We start from the raw sequence: 25,644 nt of genomic DNA, 5'->3' as shown, positions 1-25,644 counted from the left end.
GCCACCTTAGGGCACAAGATGATTTATGCAAAGGTCTGTTTAGTTGTTGGTTTCTTTTTTTTAAATTTTATTTTTGTACCAAACGACATAAATATAGAGCTCCTTTAGAACACTGTCGTCTGGGAGATTTTCTTACAGAAATTCTAAAGAGTGTTGGCTCACAGGAAATCTGCCAATATCTGCATGAAACTGTATTTATACATATGCCAAAATGAAAAACATAAAATAAGTACAAAGATACAAACTGGGCATTTTCGCTGAAGACAACGAATGTGTTACCCTTAACATACCCATCACAGTACAGACAATACTAGAACTAGATGGCACTTGAGAGACTGTACCATAAAACCTTATTTGTGTTCAGTCAAGAGCATCTTTTACTTAATCCTTACGGCAACATTGCAAAATGGGTATTTTCATTTCATCCTTGCCCCTGAGGACTCTGAGGTGGGAAAATGGAGACCAGGAATTTTAAATTCCTTGACCAAGATCCCATGAATATTTTAGAAAAGCCAGGGTCTTGACTTGGATCTTCTCACTACAAATCTAGTGCGCGTTCCCTTCGGGCACAAATAACTCCTTCCAATCTGCTTGTTTTTCAAAAGAGGAAACTGGGACCTACAGAGAATGGCACTGATACCAATTCCCAAAGCAGAATATTTATTTATTCACTTGTGTATCTGCGCTGTCACACGCACTCACTCACTCATCCACGCCTCAATGGCTTATGGGATCAATAATTTATTGACATGCCTGGATTAGAAACTATTTATTTTTAAACAAGGAAGGGAACCAGATCCTAGAAAAAATTGAGAGAGAGAAGTGAAAGGCAAGAAGAGCTGAAGTAACTGCACAGCATCTAGACTTGGACCAATGCTAGGGACGAATCTAAATACCCTGTCACCAACGCAAGAGAGAAATGGAGGCTCCTGGGCTTTAGAGATCCTGACATGTATGAGAAATACACCCCCGCCCTGGCGTAATCAGGAGCAGGACCCTCTGTATCCTAGCAGCTATGGCCTTATATCACGTCAACCCCACTAACCAATGTCATAGGAGTCTTTCTCATGAAGGTCCTCAGGATTACCCCAACATTACCCAAAATGAAGTTTAGTCAAACTGTTCTCAGAGAGGGCTCCAACGAAAGGCTTCACTCACGGGAAAAACTTAAGTTTTTTTCTTTTCCCCTTCTATTGTCTATTACAGATGGCTGCCCAGCTGTGTACACAAATATTTATTGTTTTTATTTTTTTAATTTATTGATTTTTTTTTTTAGTGAGAGGAAAAAAGAGAGAGGGAAAGAAAGGGGGAAAGTGAGGGGAAGGGAGGGAGAGACGGAGAGAAAGTGGAGGAGAGACAGAGGGAGGGAGAGAGAGAATCATCAATTTGTTGTTCTACTGATGTATGCATTCATTAGTTGCTTCTGTATGTGTCCTGACCAGGGATCGAACCTGCAGCTTTGGTATATCAGGACAATGCTCTAACCAACTGAGCCACCAAGCCAGGGCAAATATAGAGTTTCTAGAAGAGCCATTTTGAAGGTAATGTACTCAAGGACATTCTTTAGAAGAGAGGGAAGGAAAGGGAAGGGAAGGAAAAAGAAGAAACACAATTCCATGAGGAACTTACAGCTACCTACCCGAAGACCTCCAAAACGTATAAGAAACCCTAGTATTTCCACTAACACTGACAATGAAAAAAAAGTCACGAATTAAACTTTGCCAAAATACTGAGAGTAAAAGATATCATAATTTCAGAGATGTGAAAATGTGGAAAATGTAGGAACTTTAGAATCAATGAAACAAATGTTTCACCACTGCAGGACTTGTCAGAGTCCCCAGGTACCCTGTGAGCTTTCAAGAGCCCCTGAGAGTTCAGCTTTCTCACGTGGACTTCATCACTGAGCTTCCCTTTTTTGTTTTTAAGCAGTTCATGGAACTACCGTTGCACAAAACCCACACTAGAAAACACCTACCTGAACAACTGTCTGTGAATACGTCTTCCACTGAGCTTTTGAAAATATTTCAAACAGCGAAGAGCACAAGGTGGTCATGTTTGACACGAACCTGGCATGCGGATGTTCTGTGTCAACCATGAGAGGGAAACTGTTCTGTGTTAACTAGGAGAGGGAAATTCCACATCGGTCCATGAGAAGTCAGAGGGGTGAGAGCTCAGGCCTAACCCGAAGGCTGGAAACCAAAATAAAACAAGTGACTGAAGGAATGCCCCCGCACCTCTGCATCTAGTTAGTAAGAGTCAAAATTCAAATTGCTGTCTCTAAGCTCTGTTTTCTGCTATTAGAGCAGACTTAGCTTTGGCAATGAAAAAAAAATGGTTTTCCCAAAGGGCGGTGGCATGGAGAGTGGGAGGTGGGGGTGGGTGGGTGCGGGGAAAGTGGTGGCAGGAAAATGGAGACAACTGTACTTGAACAATAATAAAAAAAACATAAAAAAAAGAAAAGAAACAATTTCCTTCTAATGATGAATATAAAATACATATATTTTCCTCCTCTCCTAAAATCACTTAAAAATGACACTAAAGAGGCTAATAAAGACTATTTGAGGCTGGACACGCTTTTTGAGCCCATATTTTAAAATACATTTTCATTACATTTTCAGTTAAATTATACTTAACTACATTAAACATTCAAATTAGAAGAAAGAAGCTAGGGATACCTCCTATCCCAATTGTACCTCCTAGCTGTCTGTGAGACCCTTCAGTTACTTCCTGTAAGTGATCTGAGAAATATTTAAACTTAAAAAACGTTGATGACATTGCTCACTATTTCTTTTACAGGCATATAGGAAACATCTTTCTTAGCGAATTAAGTCAGGAAAATGTGTACACCCTCTGGGAAAAAACAAACAAACACAACCTTCCTTTTCTCAAGCAAGGACAACGATGTAAATTTAGCATAGAGCTGAATTTATGTCATCTTGAGACACTCTCCCATTTCAGGCTCCCGAAACCATTTTCTCCCTCACTCTTTCCCTCCTTACAAATGGCTCTGATAGGTCCTATCTTTATATTATACATTTTTTTACAGGTTGGATTTATGTGAATAACATTAACTTCTCTTGAAAGAATGCACGGTATACACTGTAAACACCCACGAAGCAAACATGGTTGCTAGGTAACTTGCCAAGGTCTTAGAGGAAAGTAATGTTCCCTCACCTGCAAGATTTCATTCTAAATGCCTCAGCTTAGTATCCAATGACCTTATCAACCTTTCTCAAATTCACCAGCTTCTCTCTACCATACAGGTTCCTGTGCTCCATCAACATCAGTCAGGACCAAATGTGGCTCGGCCACCTTTCCCCAATGCCCGCTTTGTTCTTGGTGGGCACAGGCTTGTGCTCAACACTCCTCTGCATCCTCCACGTTCCACAAAAGACTGGGAATAGAATAGATGAGAGAAATCTTAGGTAGATGGATTCCTTAATTCAGCAATTATGGCTTTGAAGAAATCTTTGGGACAAGCAATGGAAAATGACAATGGGGACACACAGGTAGCTAAGACCCAGTCTCTGCTCACGGGGTGTTCACAGTGTGAGTGGGACCATTCAGGAAAACCGGTAAGGCAACAGAGCAGTGGGGCTCCCCCAGGGAGAAGCAGCACAGGGATAGGAGTGCTAAGTGACCCCTGATGAAGGGTTCTTGACTCACTGTTAGGGAACTTGACCTGACTCGGGGCTGATAACCAGGGCAGCTAGCCAGAGGCCCAGTCTCTAAGAGGTGTCAAGATTTCATGGGAACAGTAGAACTCAAGGTCAAATGTAAATGGACCTCTCCTTTGCAAGAGGGTCTTGTGGATAGAAATGAAAAAATACAAAGCATAATAAGACAATAAAAAGTCCTCTCTTTGCGTGCCCTAACTCCATTCAATAATTACTGAGCCAATATTGAAATAGCACCCCCTTGAACAGAGGAGGTGCCCTATTACCCCGCTCCAGGGTAGCTGCACCTCTCACTCCTGCACCGCTGTGGGGCTCAGAGAAGTCTGCTGGAGAAGGTAACACCTGCACAGACACTTGAAGACGACAGAGTTGTCCAAGCTAAGGAGCCGCAGACAAATAGTGAGGGCATGGGGTAGGGCAGGGGGCAAGACGCAGAGGGAATGTTATCCAAACCCCCGCAGCCAAAGCCAAGAGGCCTAATTCAGGAAAGAAGAACCTGGCTAAATATACAGCTGGAAAGGTGGGACTGGGGAGAACTTCCCTAGCTCTATTAACTAAGGAGCTTCATTTAACAATTTCGAAGAGAGCGCCTACTATGTGCCAGGCACTGTTGTCGGTGTTGGAGATAGGGAGGTAAAGGCATACAATTCAGTCACTGAATGATTAAATGAGATGGCTTCATACCTATTAGGCTAATTATAACTGCCACTAACTGAGTGCTTAAGCGTGCCAGCCCTTCTGCATATCTAATTGCACTTAATCCTCACAACGATGCTACAGTCACAACTGATTCTACTTGAAAGAAGAGGCTTGGAGAAGTTTAGTAATGGCTCAAAACCAAGGGCTAGGAGTGGCCTGCGGCCAGCAGTGACATCAAATCTGTCTGGACTGAGTCTGAAGCCACAAGCTTGGGTTTGAATCCTATGCCCCCACTTACCAGCTATGTGACTTTGGGCCAGTCACTGAGCCTCTCTGTGCCTGGTTTTCTTAATAGTAAAGGGGATCTCATCATGGTACCTCCCTTGTAAAGCTGTCGTGAGAACATGGGCTAATGTAAACAACACATATAGCACAGTCATGGCACACAGTAGCACTTAGTGTTATCTGCTATTGTTAACCTGGCTGCAAATGGGTTTATGAAACCTGTGTCCATCCAGAAAACTCAAGGTCAAAGGGCTTCAAGCAAGTGGAGAAGGTCCTTTTGAATGAGGATTTGTTTTTCTTGCTTAATTCAACAGCATGCCACCTCCTTTTTTCTTTTCACTCTTTAAAGTATTTTCTTTGAAAACCAATTTTATTGAACTTATTGGGGTGACATTGGTTAATAAAATTGTATAGGTGTCAGGAATACAATTCTTTAATACCTCATTTGTATATTGTATTGCATGCCCAGCACCCCAAGTCAAGTCTCCCTCCAACACTATTTATCCCCCTCTACCCATTTCTACCTCCTCTGCCCTGCTTTGCCTCTGGAACTCACTGTACTGTCTGTATCTATGAGCTTTTTTTCCCTTAATCCCTTCACTTTTTCCACCCAGCCCCTCAATCCCCTCCCCTCTGACAGCTGTCAGTTTTCTGCATTTGAGTCTGTTTCTATTTTGTTTGCAGTTCAGCTTATTCATTAGATTTCACATATAAAGAAATTATATGGTATCTGTCTTTCACTGACTGGCTTATTTCACTTAACATAATACTCTCCTGATCCCTCTATGCTGTCGCAAAAGGTAAGATTTCTTCTTCTTCTTCTTTTTTTTTTTTTGGCAGAGTAATATTCCATTGTGTAAATGCACCAAAGCTTTTTAAGAAAAATATTTTTTTTATTTATTTTTAGAGAGCGGGGAAGGGAGGGAGAAAGAGGGGGAGAGAAACATTGATATGAGAGAGAAACATCAATCAGTTGCCTCTCATACATACCCCCAACTGGGGACCAGACCCACAACCCAGGCATGTGCCCTGACTGGGAATCAAACCAGTGACCTTTTGCTTTGTGGGATGACACCCAACCAACTGAGCCACACTGGTCAGGGCTACCACAGCTTCTTTTATCCACTCACCTACTGATGGCACACCAACTTTTGGCACAAGTACCTGATAATAGCTTTCACTGGTTTGTTTATTGCACTCCTAACAAATGTGGCTAACTTCTCGTTTGCATCCTTAATAGACAATTTTCAAAATGTGTCAACAGTACAGTTGGTTTTAGGAAACCTGGGTTTTATTTTCTTTTTCGTCCTGTTTATCAGCATTGGAATGGACTTCTACAGTTCATGGCGCACTCCCACCCACTCAGTTTGAGCTCCACTTGCAGAGACCTTTCCCTATAAGGAAGGTTGGTTCCCCTTGTGTCGCAGACCTGGAAACCAAGAAATGAGCACTTATGGTCACTGAGCAAGCGAGGGGCTAGTGTCACTACTATCACTCACTTGTGTTTAATAAACCTATAGTGCTAATTGTGCAGGGCACTGGCCCGCAGGACTCTACAAATATTCATGTACTGTATGATGTATTCATGGAGTGGTTTGAGTCCTCATAACAACTATTATTATCCCTGTTTTTACAGATGAGGATACTGAGGTACAGAGATATTAAGCAACTTATTCACGGTTGCACAGCAAAGAGGTGGTGCGCTACATTACCAACCATATGACTTTGGGTACATTCTTTAGTCTTAATGGAGTTTTATTAAACGTAAAGTAACTTTGCACTCTTCACAACCACCATTATGGTGATGCAGATATTATGAACATTTTAGAGATGAGGAAACTGAAGGTCTAAGGTCCAGCGTCTGAGAAGTTCAGAGGTGGAGAGCTAGGATCAGAACCCATGTCTGTTGATTCCTTCCCCTTCACCATGGCAGTGTGCTATGGACAGAGGGTGGCGATAGTTTCTATGTCAAAATCACTATTGCTGTCACTGTGGTTATTTGCAACAGAAGGCCACATCCTCCAAAGCACGCAGAGAAAAAAAACAACAGTGATAAGAACACAACTGATTCTTCATTCAAGCCTCCGATCTCAGCCCATGCATAATTTACCCAGTACTGCTCTGCAGTCACTTAAGCTGAGGAGAGACTACTATAAATTCAGGTCTGCATACACTAATTTATTTCTTATTTATTTTACTGATACATATCTAGGGCCTCAGGTGAGTTCCTCCAACACCTGCTGGAAGGCACGTGCAGCCCCAGGTGTAACTGGGGCAGAGAGGGAGACCCTGAAATCAGCGGCACAAGGAAAACTGGACCCCGCAGATTAAAAACAAGCGGGTGAAATTAATTTTCAGTTAAATCCATACATAGCCCTCCACCCCCGCCCCTTTTCGCAATAGGTAAGACGGAATAGATTGTTCCAGGCCTTTATTCTGCTTTTCTGTCTTAGTAGTGCACTCAGCATATATGTCAGTGACTAAACATTCCCACCGAGCACAGGATTATTTTTCTGAGTCACAGAATGTCAAAAGATAAGGGCATTTTCTAATATGAAGACATCATCAGAAAGAGAACAAAGAGAAGAAAAAAGGCTGCCATCTTCTTGAGTGATTGCCGAGGACCAAACACTGCGCTAGATGCTATGTATGACGGGGTAACAACCGCTGAGTCCTCGGTCACGGAAAACAAGGTAAACCGGAAGAAAGGGTAGGCATTATTGTCCAAAACTCTCATTTCATAGGTGGTCAAACTGTGGCCCAGAGAGGGTGACCTGTCCCAGGCCACTCAGCAAATTGGTAGGAGTGTGCGTGCCCCTTCTTTCTGTCTCACGCTGACTTTAAAACTCCACTCAGTCCTTAGCATTTGTCTGCATTGTTTCCTTTCCATGTTCCCTGCTCCAGTCAATTATCTGGGCCATAGAAGCATTAGGGCACAGAGAGGCTAAGCCCTGAACGTGACCCTGCTAAATTCCTGCAGACCCAGGGCTGAAAGCCGGGGCCAAGCCTGTGTTCTTGACACCGCACCTGCCGATTTCTTAGTGAAGCCTTCATGGTGCCGTGTTTGTCTCCTAACTACGCTGACCAGGCCTGCAGGGGGCGCAGAAGGGGCAGGAGGCTTCAGCAGAAACTAGCACTGACCTTAGGATGCAGGCTGGACAATCATTACATTCATTGTAATTACTAACCAAGTATTTATTCTTCCTCCCAATATCTAAAAGGAGGGGTGGGTGGGTGGGTGTTTATTCTTGCCTCCTGACCCTTGAGCTGTGAGAACAGAGGCAAAAAAACCATTCCATTGACGGTTAGGCCCAGCCTGGCCAAACTGTCATTCTTGACCTTTGCTCTGCATCCCCCGCCCCTGTGAAGGGAATGGCTGGGACTCGGGGACACTCACCCACAGAACATGAAGATGGTGCTGGAGGTGGCATCGTAGGGCAAAGGCAGCGTCTGCTGCAGGCACAGCTGCTCGCAGCCGCCGTTGAAGCCATCGGAGCAGTCAATGCCCTTGGAGTGGTCGTAGCAGCCGGAGCCGTCCTTCATGGGCCTCAGCTCCTCGGGACACTGGTCAGAGAGAAAGTGACAGGCGAGTCACGGCTGAGGAGGTGGCAGGTCCCATCACACCCTCTCTTCCCACCTTCTGAAAAGGTACATGTGTTGGGTAACCATGAGACAAGCTCAAAGTTTCCTTTGGCCAACTAATCGCTGTGTGACCTTAGACAAGTCCCTTTACCTCGCTAAACCTTGGTGTACCCACCTGTAAAATGGGACTTGTGTCAGTATCTGCCTCATAGAATTGTGAGAATAATGAGAGCAAATGTCCACAAAGTGCTTCGCATGCTCTGGCTCATGGGGCAACCATGCAGCAAATATGAGCTGCTGTTAATACTGACATTGCTGGGATCATCCTGATTATTTTACTTATTATAATTGTTGAATAAGGTCTGCTGCTCTACAGAGGTCACTGGGAGAGGCAGCCGGATAATACATTTTAAAGAGCTCCTACCCAATAGGAGTTTAAATTCAAGTTCTTCACCTTCTCCCTGTGTGATCCAGGGCAACATACCCACCCTGCCTGAGGCTCAACTTCCTTATCTGTGAAGTGGGCACAGCACCTACGCCCAGAAACCAAAGTTGGGTCATGGAGGTATCCACCTTACTTCAAAATTTGGCACCCATTTGGTACCCATCAAATGTGAATTTTCTTCCTTCCTGTCATAAATGTGTCTATTCCCCATCCCTGTGCCTGGAGCCCCAAATGAGATACCTGCAGACTCACACCAGGAGACTTCAAAGGCCTCCTAAGCAGTTTGCTGGCCTCCAGCCCGGCCTCCCCTATACCATCCTCCTACTGGCCACTGAACTGATATTTCTAAACAGCATCACTCCCCAGCTTAATGATTTTCAAACTACGACAAGAACTCGAATCTTCCCTAAGCTAATAGTCAAGGTCCTCACCCCAGCGATGTGCATGTTCCCACACGTAGCCAAACGGCTGCCCCCTGGACCCTAAGAAACCTCAATGAGTCCAACCTTGAGTGACCTCAGGCACAGGCTCTCACTGGTGTGCCTGGCACCTGCTAAGTGCCCTGTGAAAGGAAGACCTCACACTGTAGGGACAACTGGCTATTTATTTAGTTTTCCATCATTAGATGAGGCTGAACTCATCTCTAGTCCAGCAGATGGGGAAGCTGTTCCAACTCTTCTGTGTTCGGTAGAGAAAGCAAGGTACTAGGTTTTCATTTCGGTCACCCTGCTGGCATTTCCCATCCACAAAGATTAACACCCGGAGTCCAGCCCTCCCCATCCATCACTGAGCACAGCTGATTAAAACGCCCTCCCAATGTACACCCCCCTCCCGACTAGCTCCCAGTCCCTCCGCCCCGAACAACATCAATAACAACACACACACTCACACAAAAATTAATTTACAAAACCCACAGTAACACACAAAAGGTCAGCCCTCTTGGAAATTAAATTTTGCTTAAGAAGAATTCATAATTACAAATGCAAGACAGAGTTCTTCGAGACATTTGAGACTGGCGCCAGGGAGGGTAACGGAGAAAGCGGGTTATAAATGGCCTTTGTCAAACTGCAGAAAGGTTATAAAACTGGCCACATTTTGTGCTTAAAAAGAAAAATCAATTTTCCATGTGAGCGAAGTGCTGTACATATTAATACAAGCTCAGGGAAGGCCTCTGCTTGTCTGGGAACAGTCACTGTTAGACAGGAGGGCACCTGGTCATAGGGTCGTCCAGAGCCATTTGCTGATGCGGGGTCTGGGGCTGGCTGTCTGCAGAGACTCAGGGGAGAGCGCTGGAAGGAACAACTGACCTTCTCACCAGGTAACAGCAAATATGTGGGGCAGGGTATTACTCACAGTTTTCCCCATCCCCCCTCTTATTCCCTATCACTTTTGTTCTTTAAAAAAGTATGTTCTAGCCCTGGCTGGCGTGGCTCAGTGGATTGAGTGCCGGCCCATGAGCCAAAGGATCGCCACTTCGATTCCCAGTCAGGGCGCATGCCTGGGTGGCAGGCCAGGTCCCCAGTGTGGGGCACGTGAGAGGCAACCACACACTGATGTTTCTCCTCTCCTTCTTCCCCTCTTCCCCTCTCTCTGAAAAATAAATAAAATCTTTAAAAAAAAATAAAAAAGCATGTTCTATGATCCAGGTATAATCTAAACACTTCACCTGTTTTTACTTAGTTGACCCCTATAGCAAACCAATGAGGTAGTGTGATGGGCTGATAATGCTCCCAAAGGTATGTTCCCGTCCTGACCCCTGAAAACTGTGTGTCTTACCTTCTACGGTATACTTTTTGCACATGTGATTTAATGAAGGCTCTTGAGATGAGGAGATCACCCTGGATTAGCCAGGTAGGTCTAAAGCAGTCACAGCTGCCCTTCTAAGAAAGGGACGACACACACAGAGGAGAGGACCACATGGCGGCAGAGCAGAGACTGGACTGATGTGGCCACAACCCAACGAACGCTGCAGCCCCCAGAAGCTGGAAGAAGCAAGGTGGGATTTTCCCTCAGAGCCCTTGGCGGGAGGACAGTGCTGCTGAGAGCCTGATCTCAGACGTCCAGACCCCAGGCTGTGAGAGAATAAATGTCTCTTGTCTTACACCACCCAGTTCATGGTAATTTGGTACAGTGGCCCTAAGAAATGAATACAGTGCTTTTTGCTTTAAGCTGCTTGATTTGGGAATCCTTTGTTATGCAGCAACACATAACTGATACAGTGAGGTAAATGTATCACGTGCTTAGCAAAGTGCTCAGCAAATGGTCGCTGCTATATTTTGAAGGAAATCATAATCAAGTTTGAGAAAAGAAATATATTGTATGTGTTGGGCAAAATGACTAGTTATAGAATAAGCATGAAGAAGTAAATTTTGGAAGGGAAGATGAAAACTCTGCTCCCAGGAATGACTGGGGAACATCAGAAGAGGGAAGCCTTGGCCAGGAATGTCTTCGAGGAAGAGGGTGACACTGGAGCAGAAGGGAGGTGTCCTAGGACACTAGAAAGAACAAGGGAGCACGCACCAGCATACACTTGCCTTATGACCTTGGAGTCTTAGTTTCCTCTCTTTACATGGGGCAGGCATCCTAGAGACAAGCATATGAGGGCTGAAAGCAGGCCTAAGTTTCAGAGAGGCTTTATGACACTGAGCATCTAGGCCAGCGCCTCATTGTGGGAATCTCAGTGCCTTTCCTGGAGGCATTTTTGAAAAAAACACCTGAAGTGCCTAGCTCAGAATCGGCACACACTAAGCACTCAAGAAATGAATACGACAGGTACACGTTTAATTTTTTCAGGAAGCTACCAAACTTGTCTGGGATGGTTGTACTATTTAAATCCCTTCCAGCAATGCACAAGCAATCCAGTTTCTCCACAACCTCATCAGTATTTGATGACAATATTTTTTATTTTCATTATCACAGTAGGTGTACAGTAATATCTCACTGCAGTTGCATTTCCCTAATGTTTAATGATGCTGAACATCTTTTGTGTTTATTTTCAGTCTGTATATCCTTTTCAGTGAGATGTCTCTTGATGTCTTTTGCCCATTTTCTCATTGGATTGAGGTTTTTTACTACTAAGTTTTGAAAGTGCCTCATATTTTCTACACACCAGACTTTTGTCAGATATGTGGTTTGCAAATATTTTCTCCCCTACTCTGTAACTTGTCTTATCTTCAAGTGAGCTCTCACAGAGCAAATGTTTTTAATTTTGATAAAATTCAAGTTACCATTCTCTCTTTTATAGATTGTACTTTGGAATCTAAGAACATTTTTGCCAATCCTAAAGATTTTTCTTTTGTGCACACACATGTGTTCTAGAAATGTTAACGGTATTATATTTTATAGTTAATACTGTGATGTATTTTGAGTTAATTTTTGCACGAGGCATGAGACTTACATTGAGGTTTGGTATTTTGCCCATGAGAGTATACTTTCCCCAGTACCCTTTTCTGAAAAAAACCTCCGTTTCCTCCATTCAATTGCTTTTGCATTTCTGTTAAAAAAAAAAAAAAGCAGCTTATTTGCATAGGTTATTTCTAGGTCTTCTATGCTGTTGCATGGAGCCGTCTGTCTTTTCTTCCACTAACCCCACACAGTCTGGATTATTGAAACTATGTAAGTCTGGAAATAGAGTTGACTGACTCCTTCTACTTTGTTACTTCTCAAAATAAGTGTTGCCTATTCTAATTCCTTTGCCCTTTCATATAAATTTCAGAAAAATCTTGTCTTGACCTAGAAGAAAATTCATGCTGAGGTTTTGATAGGAATTATATTCAATCCTTATGTTTGGAGGGAATGGAGATCTTCACTATGTTGAGTCTTCCAATCCATGAAAACCATGTGCCTATTTTGATCTCTTTTCTTTCTTTCATTAGCATTTTGTAGTTTTCAGCATACATGTACTATTCATAGTTTGTTAGATTTACATCTAAGTATTTCATTTTTTTAAGGGATTGCAAGTGGCATTATGTTTTTGCTCTCAGTGTCTACATGTTCATTGTTGGTATACAGAAATACAATTGATATGCTGCATATACTTCCTATGTTCTGAGACCTTGCTGAACTCAGTCATTACTTCTTGGGATGTTCTGTTTAGACAATCATGTGATCTGCCAATGGGGGTAGATTTATTTCCTCCTTTCTGCTTTCCATGCCTTCTATTTCCTTTTCCTGCCTTTTAAGTTATAAATAAAAGGATAGTTCACCATGCTACCTGTATCCCACAAATTTTGATATTTTTTATTTCATTCAGTTCAGTGCCGTTTATTTATTTCCCTTGAGACTTCTACTTCTACCCATGAATTATTTAGAAGTATGTTGTATGGTTTCCAAGTATTTAGAGATTTTTCTGTTATCTATTATTGCTTTCTAGTTCGATTCTACTATGGCAGGAAAACACTCTGTATGATTTGAATTCTAAAATTTGTTGAGACTTTTCATAGCCCAGGATATTTTGGTACGTGTTCCATAGGCACTTAAAATAAGAATGTGTATTCTGTTGTTGCTGGGCAATGTGTTCTATAAATGTTAACTAGATCCCTTTGGTTGATAGTGTTGTTCAGTTATTCCATAATGTGGCTAATTTTCTGTCTAATTGTTCTGTCAGCTGTTGAAGGAGGACTGTTGAGTATCCAGCTATTAATGTGAACTTGTGTACTTTTTCCTTTAAGCTCTATTAGGTTTTACATCACATATTTTGCACCCCTGTAGTGTAATGCATAGACATTTAGGATAACTATATATTCTTGGTGGATGACCCCCTTCATGATCATACGATGCCCCCCTCCGGTAACTTTCTTTGTTCTAATGCCTAATTTACCTGACATTAATATAGCTTCTCCTGCTTTTGTTTATGTATGTCTTTTCCTCTCTCTTTACTTCCAACCTGCCTAAATAGTTATGTGTGAAGTAAATTTCTTTTAGAAAGCATAAACTTGGTTACTTGAACATTTTTAGGATTCCATTGTGATTTATTTGCTGTTTTTGAGTATATGCCTCTATGTGGTTTGTAGTGGTCGTTGCAGGTTTGTGCAACTTATCACAGACTACTGGTGTCATCATTGGACAATATTTTTGCTTACTGTTCTTTCTTCCTTCCTAATGTTCTAAGATTCCTTCTTTTATTATTTCCTTTCTCTTTGGCAAACTCCTTTTTAGTTTGGTAGCTGGGTTTTTTTGTTTTTTTTTGTTTTGTTTTTTTTAGAGTAAGCCTGCTGGCCTCAAATTCTAGTTTTCTTTCAGATGAGAATGTTTTGATTTTTTTCAATACTAAAGATATTTCATTGGACATAGGGTTCGGAGTTGACAGTTTTTTTTTATTCAACACTGAAAAAATGTTTTGCCACTTTCATCTGACTTCCATAACTTTTCATAGTTCCAGTCATTCAAACTGTGTTTCATACATAAGATGATATTTCTTTGGCTTTATTTATATATTTATGTATGTACTTATTTTTAATCCTCACCCGAAGACATGCTTATTGATTTTAGAGAGAAAGAAATGGAGGAAGGGAGAGAGGGAGAGAAACATTGATGTGAGAGAGAAACATTAGCTGGTTGCCTCTTGTACACACCGCAACTAGCGACCTCATGTGTCCTCACTGGGAACTGAACCTGCAACCTTTTGGTTTACAGGACAATGCTCCAACAAACTGAACTACACTGGCCAGTGTGTCTCTCTCTTTGCTTTTAAGATTTTCTACTTAAAAAACTAAAAATAGTTTCAGAAATTTGATTATGATGTGTTGGTGTGGATTTCTTTGTGTTTATCCTAGTTGGAATTTATTCAGCTTTTTGAATCTGTATTTTTGTGTATTTAGCGAAACTTGAGAAGTTTTTAGCCATTTTTTCCTTGAGTACATTTTTCCTTTGAGTGCTCTCTTCTCTCCTTTTGGGACACCAGTGAAATTTTTTTTTAACAGTTCCACAGGATCTTGAAACTGTGCTCATTTTCTTTTTCATTCTGTTGACGTTCAGAGTGGGTAATTTCTATTGTTCTATCTTTAGGTTCGTTGATTATTTCCCCTGTCCTTTCCATCTGCTGTTGAGCCAATCCACTGTGTTTTTTTTTTTCAATCATTGTACTTTTCAGTTTATAATTTCCATTTGCCTTCCATTTGTATCTTCTATTTATTTGCTGAGACTATTCTTTTTTCACTTTATGCTTATAATTGCTTGTTTAAGCATTTTATGTTGACTATTCTAACATATTTGTCAGCTAATTCTAGTATGTCTGTTATCTTGGTGGTGATATCTATTGGCTGTCTTTTTTTTTTTTTTTTTTTTTAAATTCTGTTATGGATCTCCTGAGTTCTTGGTATGATAAGTGATTCTTGGTGGAAACCTGGGCATTTGGGGCATTATGTCTTAACTGTGGACCTCACTGAAACCTTTTTTCAAATCTAGTTTCCTTTGACATGCTCCAACAGGAAAAATGTGGAGGCCCACCTTGTTATTGATGGGAGGTAGAATCCCAGTTTCCCTACTTGGCCTCCTCACATGACCAAGATGGAAGGGTCCTCACTTCTGCTGAGGAGTGGTGGGAATCTGACTGCCTACTAGGAGTTCACTGATCAATCATCCTGGATGAAAGTGGCAGGTGGGCCTAGTTGCTGGACCTCCAGTGATAGCACACAGGGTGGGGAGTGGTGGCTCTGCTACTACTGATCAATGGTCAATTGTCCTTGCTTTCTCCTAAGCCTCCTGTGGCAACACTCCAGAAGGGAGAGGAAGGGTGCCTCATTGCTTCAGGCTAGGAGAGAAACTCCAGATTCTTCACGTAATCTCCAATGACACTGAATGAGCTTGGGATGGGGGTGTGGGGATCGCTCATTACCTCTCAGTGAGGATCAAAGTTCTGTCTCCTTACTTGGTCTTCTCTGATACCTCCCCAGCAGGGAGGGCAGGACTGAGAAGGGAGGACTGTGTCATTACAGCCTCAAAAAGATGGAAGTCTAGCTCCTATTTGGCCTTTGTTAGCAGGGGTAAGGTTTGTTCTGTTTTTTCTTGTGATGTTTAGGGGGAATAGAATGATTATTGTCTAAAAAAATCCTATCTTGTTAGGCTGCCTTGTTTTTGGTACTTTGGCTAAAAAGAACAGGCTTTTAGAATTGTATTTCATTTGTTTGTTTGTTTTATTTTGATCTTCACCTACTGTGCTTTTGAGTTGCTGGCCCTTTCAACTCCAAATTTGGGACATATGAGGCAAAAAGAAAACCCAAGATACTAACCACTCTATCTTTCTTTGGGTCCCCAAATCCCTAGCTGGTCTGCCTTCTTTTTTCCACTTTTCACAGTTCTATGTTTGTTTTATATATAACCTCCAGGGCTTTTAGTTGTATATGGCGGGAAAAATATAGAAAATACATCTATTCCCCCACAGCTTGCTTGTGTACAGCCTTAGAGCTAAGAATGTTTTCTTACATTTTTAAAGTTTTGCTTTTCTATAAGAAAGAATAGAAGAGCAAACAAAAATCCAAACAAACAAAAACAACAAAACAACACGTGACTTTCAATGCCTAGAATATTTCCTACGTGGTCCTTATACAAAAAAGTTGCTGATCCCCCCCCACCCCCGCTTTCACCTGACTTCTGTCATGAGAAGGCATCTTGAGCTTATTCCAAGTACAGCTGGAAGGCATTGGAGGGTTGTTGGCAGAGGAGTGAAGTGATTTGATTTGCTACTTTAAAGAGATTACTGGTTAGTGAATTCAATTATCTGTAAGCACTTTTTTAGAGCTCATAAAAGGAGCCTTGGGAGGCAGGCCCTTTGGGACTAGGAGTGGGCATAAAAAGGGGGCAGGTCTATCTGATACAGACCCCACTCCTCTGGGGGGCTGCTCCTTTGCTCAGAGGTTTTACTGTAAGTAAATGAGAGAGCTGGGGCGCAAGTTGGTGGGGGCGGGGGGGCGTCTAATCTTGATCAGCTGGGCTCCAGGGCTTCACAGTTCCCATTCTGCTCCAGTTCAGACAAGAACCCGCAGGGAGACCCTGGGCCTGGGTCCCTGAGCCTGAAGGCCATGAGGCTTCCCTGCTGCTCCTGTCAGTGGCTGGCCCTCCCCCAGCCCCTTTTTCTATCCCCTGAGCCTGCTCTCCCTCTTTCCCAGCCCAACTTTTCATCAGCACCGAGCCATTTGTTTCTGTTTGTAATTATGCATTTTAATGTTCATTAATCACGGAATGAAAATTGCTCCAAGTGCACATTTTGTAATAAGCTGTTCTGCTACCCCGCCCCCAGGTCTAGAAGGTGGGCCAGCTGTTCTGAGAAGAAGGAAAAACCACCAACTTCCAAAGCTTGGAGGATTTCCTGAGGTGCTAGACGAAAGGCCCAGTCCCTCTCACAGGGCTCTGAGGGACGTTAGCGTAGACCTTCTCTGGCACCTGGGGCCTGAGGGCGAGGGTGGGGTAATGGAAAGAACCCTGGCCTTGAACCCAGCCTCTTACTGGCTCAGACTGAGCTAGTCACTTAGCACCTCTGAGCCTCAGTTTCTCCATCTGGAAGAACTGATAATGACAAAACCATCCTCAAAGTAGGTGTGGCGGGCTAAGGGATGATGGAGATCAGAAGCCAGATCCTAGCAAGCCCTCGGCAAAGGCACAGGAACGACTCTCAGACGGCCGAGTTCCAGGTCTGCCTGGCCTCATCGCTAACTAACTGGGTGGCTTCAGGCAGGCACACCCCACTCTCTGAGTCTGTTTCCTCTACTGTAAAGTGAAGGAATTGGACAACTGAGCTGCTGGGTATTTGTCAAAACAACTATGAATCGTGAAAAGCAGAGAAGTAGCTCTAAAGTCTTTCCTTTGAATGAACTGAGCACGCTTTAACAAATCACAAGGATGCCTCTAAACCTAACTATGGGCAAAGCCCTCCTCTACGGGCTCAGCGAGCATTTGATTTCTCTCATCACAAATGCGGGTGACAGCACTGCCTGAGAACAGTCTTGTCTCCTAGCACCGCCTCAAAGACCATGATAAAGATGAAACGAGACAATGCTGCAAAGGTGAGGTTAGACGTGCACAAAAGGCCGAGCTCACTGTCTGTCACATAGGACCCCACAACTGCGCTGGGAGTCGGCTCACGTCCGACCTGTGTGCCTTGCTTCTCTGAGCCTCAGTGTGCACATCTCTACACTGGAGGGCGGAACTCCTATATCACCGGGCTTCTGAGAGAACCAACCACATCCCCAACCTGACCCGTGCCTACCACAATGGCAGGGCCTCAAAAAATGATCACTGCTGGCACGGACACCTTGTTACAGTCCCCCAAATAGGAATACATTCAGGAGCAATGGGAGGGGACCTGATACATACAGAGCGTAGGAGGAATACGAGGTCTGCTCAAAAGGTATCAGCCACGTAATATGAAAAAGAGAGACATTTATTGAAGAAGACACAAGATATATGAAACACTGTACATAGGACAATGACATCTCAGTCCCCTTCAAAGTGGGCACCTTGGGTCTCCACACAGTTCTCCCAATCGCCATCAGAGGCCCTGTTGTATTTTCCTGAAATCATCAATGGTCTAAAATTTCTTCCCTTTCAAAGATGATTTTTGTTTTGGGAAACGCCAGAAGTCTCAAGACACCAAATCTGGGCTGTACTGATGCCCTGGGTGATTTGATGTTTCACAAAAACAAAAACAACAACAACAACAAAAACTCTACACGAGACATGATGATGCATGGACAGGTGTGCTGTCGTGCTAAAACTTCCAATCACCAGTTGCAGAAAGTTACCTGCAGCTTTCTGAATCATCCGAATGGCCTCCACAGAGGAATGTTCAAGCTTAACGCAAAATCTGATGCAGATTCTCTACTCGATTGAGTAGTTGCTCTACTCAATCATTTTGAATACAACAGCCACACAGTACACATGCTCACTCAACAGCATCGACCTCCCCCACTGACTAGTACAGTGAAGATATTATTGTTCACGCATGTGCATTCCAGTGCACTCTCCTTGGCTGCCAGGTTACCTCAATTTTGCACAAACCACTCTCATTATGTTAACAATAGCTGGACTTTTTCCAGATGGACCTCGTAGTATCATAAGCAGCTTTTACTCTTTCTGATAACATGAAGGTAGGACCAGTGTTATCCTGTTCACTTTGCAGGTGAGGAACCTAAAGCTTAAAGAGGCCAAGTCAATTGCCCGAGGTCACACAGCAAGGGAGAGGCTCATGTCCACCGGTCAAGGTTTCCTGATTGCCAGTGAGGTGCTCTTTCCTTTGATCCACAAGGAGGTGGAAGCTATAATCTCCCAAGTGGTTCAGACTGGCCAGGACTACACAAAAAGTCTAAAAACCCTGGGGGAAGGTCACTGTGATGGGTAATGGGGGGACTCAGAGAGACTGCTGGCAGAATGGTCTTGCAGAGACAGATCAGATGTAGCATCTTGGGAAGAAAAGGAAGGGAAGGAAGCAAGGAAGGAAAAGAAATGGATATTTCTTGAGCACCTAACATGTGCTGAACATTTTTCCATGTGTTCTCTCTTTGAATCCCCACAACAAAGCTCAGAGGCACCTCTAAGATACACCCGTTGTACAGGCAAGGTTACAGAGGATCACACAGGCTAAGTAAGTGCTGCTGGTCCTTCATTATGCACCATCCCTTTGATTAGAGTCTGAGATGGCTGGGCTCTCCTTGTCCTGGAGGGCCTCTGCAGTACTTCATGGAATGGGGGTGAGTAGAGAAGGCCCCCCCAGTTCTCAGTCCCCCACCCTCTCCCTCCACGGCCTCAATCTGTCAACAAGGCCACGGAGCCTGTCTGTTATTGCCGACATTGATTTGGACAACCAGAACAGTCAAGAGCTCGTTATTACTAGGAGTTTTAATCAACTCATGCCAGTTCAGCTGCCACTCAATTTGTGCTGGGCTGTGATGCTGACAGGGAGGGAAGGGGTGGACATGCACAAAAGGATTAAGGGATCAATAGTCCCTGGTGGTGTTGCGCTGGCTGCAGTTGCAGGCACCGCAGCCGGCTGGGAGCTCAGGCGGAGAGCCCAGCCCCTGCGGGAGCTCCCAGGCACACAGCCCCAGCCACCTGTCTCGCCTGTTCCTCGGCCTGCATCTCGCCGTCACCCAGGCAAACACCCAGCAGTGCCTGCTGTGCGCAGGGCCCGGCCTCAGCACCTCTCTTCACACGCTGCCCTTGGCCGGGCCTGCCTTCGTCTTCTGTAAGACTCCTATGCATTCTGCAACAGACAGCTCGAAGAGCCCCCTCTGCAGGTCCTTTGACTTTCAGAAGCAGAGGGATGCTGAGGAGACAGAAAGAAAGGAACCCTAATCTAGATACTGTTATTTCCTCGCTGTGTGACAACGGGCAAGTCACCACACCTTTCTGACCTTGGTTTCCCCATTTTAAAATGGACTTCATAATGCATAGCTGCCTCCTGCGGTTGCTGGGGACACTCAGGGCCATCAGGGACAGGACAAAGAATCCGTGTGCAGAAGTTCCTACTTCCTTTCGATGCCCCAAATCAGCAAGCATCATTTTTCCTTCTCTTTGTTGTTAATTACTCTCCTAGCAGGTGGGATGGTTTCTGGTTCACAGCGTGTCTTCCCATGAGTCTCTGGGCTATTTGAGGAGAGTGTAACACACACAGCTTCCTCTCCTCAGCACCACCCCAGTGCCCAGCATGGGGCAGGGAGTCACCTGGTGCTGGCCCTTGGGGTCAGGCAAGCCTGGGCTTGAATCTGACCTGGTTTTGCCACTGACTAGCTGTGACATGTTAGCCGGTCACTTCATTAACCCCAGAGCCTCAATTTTCTCAATATAAAATGAGTCTAATTATACCTACTCAGAATTGCTGTGGGGAAAAAAAGAATTAGACAATTAATGATGTCCCTAGCATAGCGCCCAGTACATGGTAAACTGCCTATTGTTATAAAAGTTCAGCTATTGCGATTATTACCACTCAATATTTGATGCATGATGCATATTTTTGGAATGTAATAAAATGTCTGGTTGCATTGCTTAGTTCTGGCTTGAGTTCCAGTGAAATACCAACAAGCTATTCTCCCCCATATGCCAGCCATCTGGGCAGCATTCAACACACGCTGAAGATGTGAGAAAGGAAACTCAAATGCTCTGAGCACCTACTGTGGGCCAGTCCCTAAACTAGGTGCCTTCCCTATTCTGGTGGTGAAGGCCCACAGTTCTGTGAGCTTGCTCCTCTTCAGAGAACTTTGCAGAAGAGGAAACAACATCGATGCCAGAAGTGCCTTTCCCATGTCACTCAGCTTTTGAGGACTAGAGGCGGGGTGCAACCATGGCGTGTCTGACCCCAAACCCATGCTCCCTCCCCTACACCACACTGCCTCTGTCCTATGGAGACAGAAAGAAGTACGATGCGTGGTTATTCCTCACCTCCCGGGGGATCTAGAGCAAACAGAGACATTGGGTAAAGCCTGAGAGGAAGGAAAGTCATAGTGCAAGATGGCTTATGCTCAAGAATAGTGCTAACACGGCAAGTGTGCTCAAACGTGTGGCTCGGTTTGCTCACACACGCGATCATCATGGCTAGCTTTCTGGATACATGGTCACCCGACTTTTCCAGGACAGGACTCAGGGCACTAGGAGACACAGGCTGCGATTCCTGCTCTGGGCACTTCCCTTCCCTTCTCCGGCCCTCCGCCTTCTCATCTGTTCAGTGAAGAAGGTGGCGGCTGGTCTCTCGGGGCCTTAGAGCTTGCACAGCCTGTGGTTCTCTGTGAGAGCCTGGCAGACTTCCAAGGGAGGTCAGGTGGCAGGTTCTGGTAGTAGGTGGCACCTGAGCTGGGGAACCATGCAGAGAGGTTGCTCTAGGGCAGAGGTCCCCAACGCCTGGGACGCCAAACGGTACTGGTCGGTGGCCTGTTAGGAACCAGGCCGCAAGTGTAGCTTGTCTGTGCTCCACCTCCTGACCCCCAACCCCATCCACGGAAAAACCAGTCCCTGGTGCCAAAAAAGGCTGGGACCGCTGCTCTAGGGGGGCGTGACTGAGAACACTGCTTGTATGTCAACCCCACAGCCTCTTCAGATGGCTGGTCATCCTCCTGGTGGGAGTGACCAAGCCTTCTGCAACTCTCTGGAGCTTCCCAGGACCTGCATGGAGCCGGTGTTCAGTTCAGCAACTGCCCCATCAAAGCCTGTTGTCCTCCATGTCACCAAGTTTATGAAGTCTTAGCTACAGCTCTCAGGGAGCATCTCTCCCAAAGTGGGGGTGGTGAGGGCACAGGGAGAGAAGTAAGCATGCACGTTCTTACCGACCTTGAATTTTTTATATGGTACAAATAAGCGCTGAGGGCTGGGAGAAGGGAGACCAGGGAACGCTTGCCCAAGCCAATCTGCCAGCAGTCCTGAAGAATGTCTATTCAATAACTGTCTGGTGATGATAATAAATAGCCTTTGTATAGCTCATTAATAACAATAATAGCTAACACTTAACAGTGCTTAGCATGTGCCAGGCACTGTTCTAAATGTGTTATGAATATTAACTCAGAATATTAACCCAGAATATTAACCACAGCCTGATGGTGGAGGTACCACTATGCTTCTCATGGTGCGGACTTCTCATTACCTGCTGGGTTCCACTGGCTGGTGCCCCTTCCTCATCCTTTGTAACTAAAAACTTAATTTGCAGCTTGAGGCTGCGTCCTCACACCACACCTTCCCATCGGCTGTTGGACTCTGCGTGAGAAATGATTCTATAAGTTCGCTGCCTTTGAAAAGCATGGAGCAGCAGCCATTGAACATATGCTTCTGAGGGTATATATTTATCCAGCGCATGCAGAGTATAATTTTAGGCGGTTCGCATATTTCTTTTTTTTCTTTCTTTCTTTTTTTCTTTTTTTTTTTTTTTTTGTCGCAGAGAGCAATTTAAGAGAAAGAACAAGAAGAAAAAAGTCTGGCCCTGAATAGAGACAAATGCCATCTATGTTGAACCCTCAGGTTCCTCAATTGGCTGTGAATAGAAGTAGGCAGCGAATTCAGCGTCGACTCTGGTCCTCTCACCTCCCTGCCACCCACAGCCAAGCACTAGCCACCCAGTCCCACCCAGGGCCGCGTGCTTCCCGTCTTTATTTTCAATGCCTCGTCAACAGCCTGTCCGACGTCCTCTATCTGCTATTTACTGAGACTAGATATCGGCCAGATGCTGAAATAAGTTAAGTGCTCAGCATCCCTCTGAACTCTCCCGGGAACCAATGTCCAGGTACTGTTGTGTACACGAGAACATCGACACTTCATCGCTCAGTGTCATCAGTTAGTACAATGGGGACCTGTGCTCCAGGAGCCCGCCTGCCCCAGACCGGAGCTCCTATCATTTCCATCAAGGTACTGGAGTCCTTCAGAGCTGGATTCTGATCTGATGCTGCCACTCCGAATCTGAGTGACACTGTGCATACCATTTCCTGTCACACTCGCAGTATAAGGACAGCGATACCATTGGGCTGGGGTGCTGTGTGGATCCAAGATCCAAGTCACTCTTAGCCGCATATGAGGAGACATTTGTTCTATTTCTCTTTCTACCCCCACCCCCTGCCTGAAAGGTTTTCCTCTCACCCAGAATGAACTCAGGATGTAACATTTTAAAATATGCCGTAGAAAAAGCCTGCAAGATTTTGGACCAGCTGGAAAAAAATAAATAATACGCTCATGTGGGCGCCAGTGATTGAAAGGGTGGAAAGCAGTGGATCAGGCCAGACTCTACACCAGCGGGGATCAACAGGAGAATGTCGCCTGTACATGTGATGAAGGGAGGTATCTGTGTAGTTCATGGTGGCAGGGCCCGGATACACTGTGAGCTTTCTGCCAGCCTGGACACAGTGCATGGCTGTAACTTCAGGGCCTCGCAGAGTGCCCAACACATAGTAGGTACTTAGAGTTGCATTCTGAGTGCAGCTAAAATTTAAATAAAACCGCGGACCAACTGATCACCAACTTTTGCTTCGACCAGTGGAGAAGATCCGTTTGCCAAGCTTAGTGAGGTGTGCCAAATGCTGGCAAACCTGCTACCAACAACAACAACAACAACAACAACAACAAAAAATTTGTTCTATGTGTACATAAGTGGGGAAACTATAGAGAAAAGAAAAGGGACATGGTTAGTGTGAAAGTCTGGGCTACGGCTACTTCTACAGAGGAAGAAAGGGCTAACATGAGAAATGGGGGCGCAGTGGGTGAGTTGGGCAAAGGGCTTCTCAAGTGCAGGCACTATTCTAATCCTTGACTTAACTGGTGGTTAGATGGGCACCGCTTATTTTCTACTGATGAAACTGGATGTAATACTTTACATATTTCTTCTATGTATATTTCACAATAATATTGCTAAACAGGGATTATATAGAAAATCTACTAAAAGTAAATATCAATATGTTAGTGGTAGTTACTGGAGGAGGCATAACTATGTACCCTATTTTTCTTCATTCTTTTTTCTATGCATTCTAAATGTTCTTTTAGTACATTTTATAATCTTATAATTGAAACAAATATGTTTTTAGTTGAAGTGCGTCCTTATCTAAACAAGGCAACGACAAAATCGTGGAGGTTGGTTACAACAGTCCTGCTTGAAATCCCACCATCTGGAGAGCCCCGTCTTTCCCTAAGGGTTCCTGTGCATGAAGGAACAGCTCCCCCGGGAGAGTGGAGCAGGCGAAGTCCCCCTGGCCATCACACAGGCTGATCTCCAGGGTCTTCCCTCGAGGGACCCAAGCAGAGATTTGACTCATGCACTGCTGAGGGGCAGAAAGCGGCCCCAGAGAGAATCAAGTTCACCCAAGGATATGTTTATTGATTTCTTTAGAGAGAGGGGAAGAGAAGAGAAATATACAGAGGGAGAAAAATCTATGTGATAAAATCAATCAGTTGCCTCCCATATGTGCACGGATTGGGAATTGAACCCACAACCCAGGTATATGCCCTGACTGGGGGTCAGACCTGCAACCCTTTGGTATACGGGACAATGCCCCGACCAACTGCACCACGCAGCCAGGGCGGGACACAGGGTCCTTTTAGTACCTAGGTCTCATATCCTCCCCAGTATAGTAGGTTCCTAAAATCACCTCTCCTTTCAATGATGGTGAGGGAAATCCTGAAAGGTCAATGAAAGCCAGAAAAGGACCCCAGATGTCCTGGGTCACCAAGCTCCTCTCTATCTGATAAGAACTGGCCCTGGAAAAGGGGGGTTATGAAATAGGGTCCAGCTGGTGCCCGGCTATTGGTTTAGCCGATAACACTTAACTCGCAGGTATAATTCCCAGTTTACGGACAAGATAACAGAGGCTCAGATATATTTAGCAGTTTTCCCAAAGGCACTGCGCTTCCCAGGGACAGGGATCGAGTTTAAACCCACTCCCTACACAGCCAAGTCTGTTCTCTCCACTGGACCAGAATCCCAATTATTAGCCCACCTCCCTAGGAACACATGTAACTTTACCCAGTGAAGAGAAAGACGAGTGAGTGTTTTATGAGGCCTTTTCACTGTTTGGTACCTCAAGGCTAAAGTTTCCAAGATTGTGACTGATGGTGAGAGCCCAGTTACTCTTTTTCACCTGTGCCCCAAACGAACTGTTTGCCAACCCCATAAAACGTTTATTGTCCCCAAGAATATCTGGGCTGGTAGGTGAAGACTTATTAAAACAGAGCCCATGAGAAGCTGGAAAATATAAGGAAGAGGATGTATTTCAATTAATGACGATGATATCATTTCTCATCTACGTATTCCGAGACCCACAATAAAAAAATAGAATGATGAGGAAAGATAAAGGGAGGCTCCATTGTATGAAACACTGAGTCCTTGACTAGAATTTAGGACACCTGGGCTCAAGCCAAGCTTGGCTCTTACGCTTTTAGACTCAATTTGCTCATCTTTATTTTTTAGACAAGGAAAAACGTTTATATGTTGCTAAGATCAAGTCAGGGAGCCAGTTGCCTTAAAAAGAAAAGGGGGGAAATGCTCTTTTAAAAGCATGTATAAAGAAATGCAGTTCTGATATAGAAAGTTGCCTACAAAACCGACAACTGTATGCTTTTTAT

General features: G+C 44.5%; 1 protein-coding gene across 3 annotated transcripts in view; it reads right to left on the bottom strand.

Moving 5' to 3' along the window:
- ASTN2 (astrotactin 2) overlaps positions 1–25,644 on the bottom strand; it is an 807,209-nt gene that overhangs the window by 306,410 nt on the left and 475,155 nt on the right. For all 3 annotated transcript variants that reach the window (XM_054584473.1, XM_054584474.1, XM_054584475.1), the window contains one exon: positions 7,999–8,165. In XM_054584473.1, coding sequence (XP_054440448.1) covers positions 7,999–8,165 — 167 coding nt within the window. The remainder of the gene's footprint in view (positions 1–7,998; positions 8,166–25,644) is intronic.

The sequence above is a fragment of the Pteronotus mesoamericanus genome, unplaced genomic scaffold (assembly GCF_021234165.1).
Source record: "Pteronotus mesoamericanus isolate MK-2021 breed Mesoamerican mustached bat unplaced genomic scaffold, CSHL_Meso_final contig_78, whole genome shotgun sequence".
Taxonomy (NCBI): domain Eukaryota; kingdom Metazoa; phylum Chordata; class Mammalia; order Chiroptera; family Mormoopidae; genus Pteronotus; species Pteronotus mesoamericanus.
Note: the sequence above shows the minus strand (reverse complement) of the source record. Positions and strands in the feature narration are given on the sequence as shown.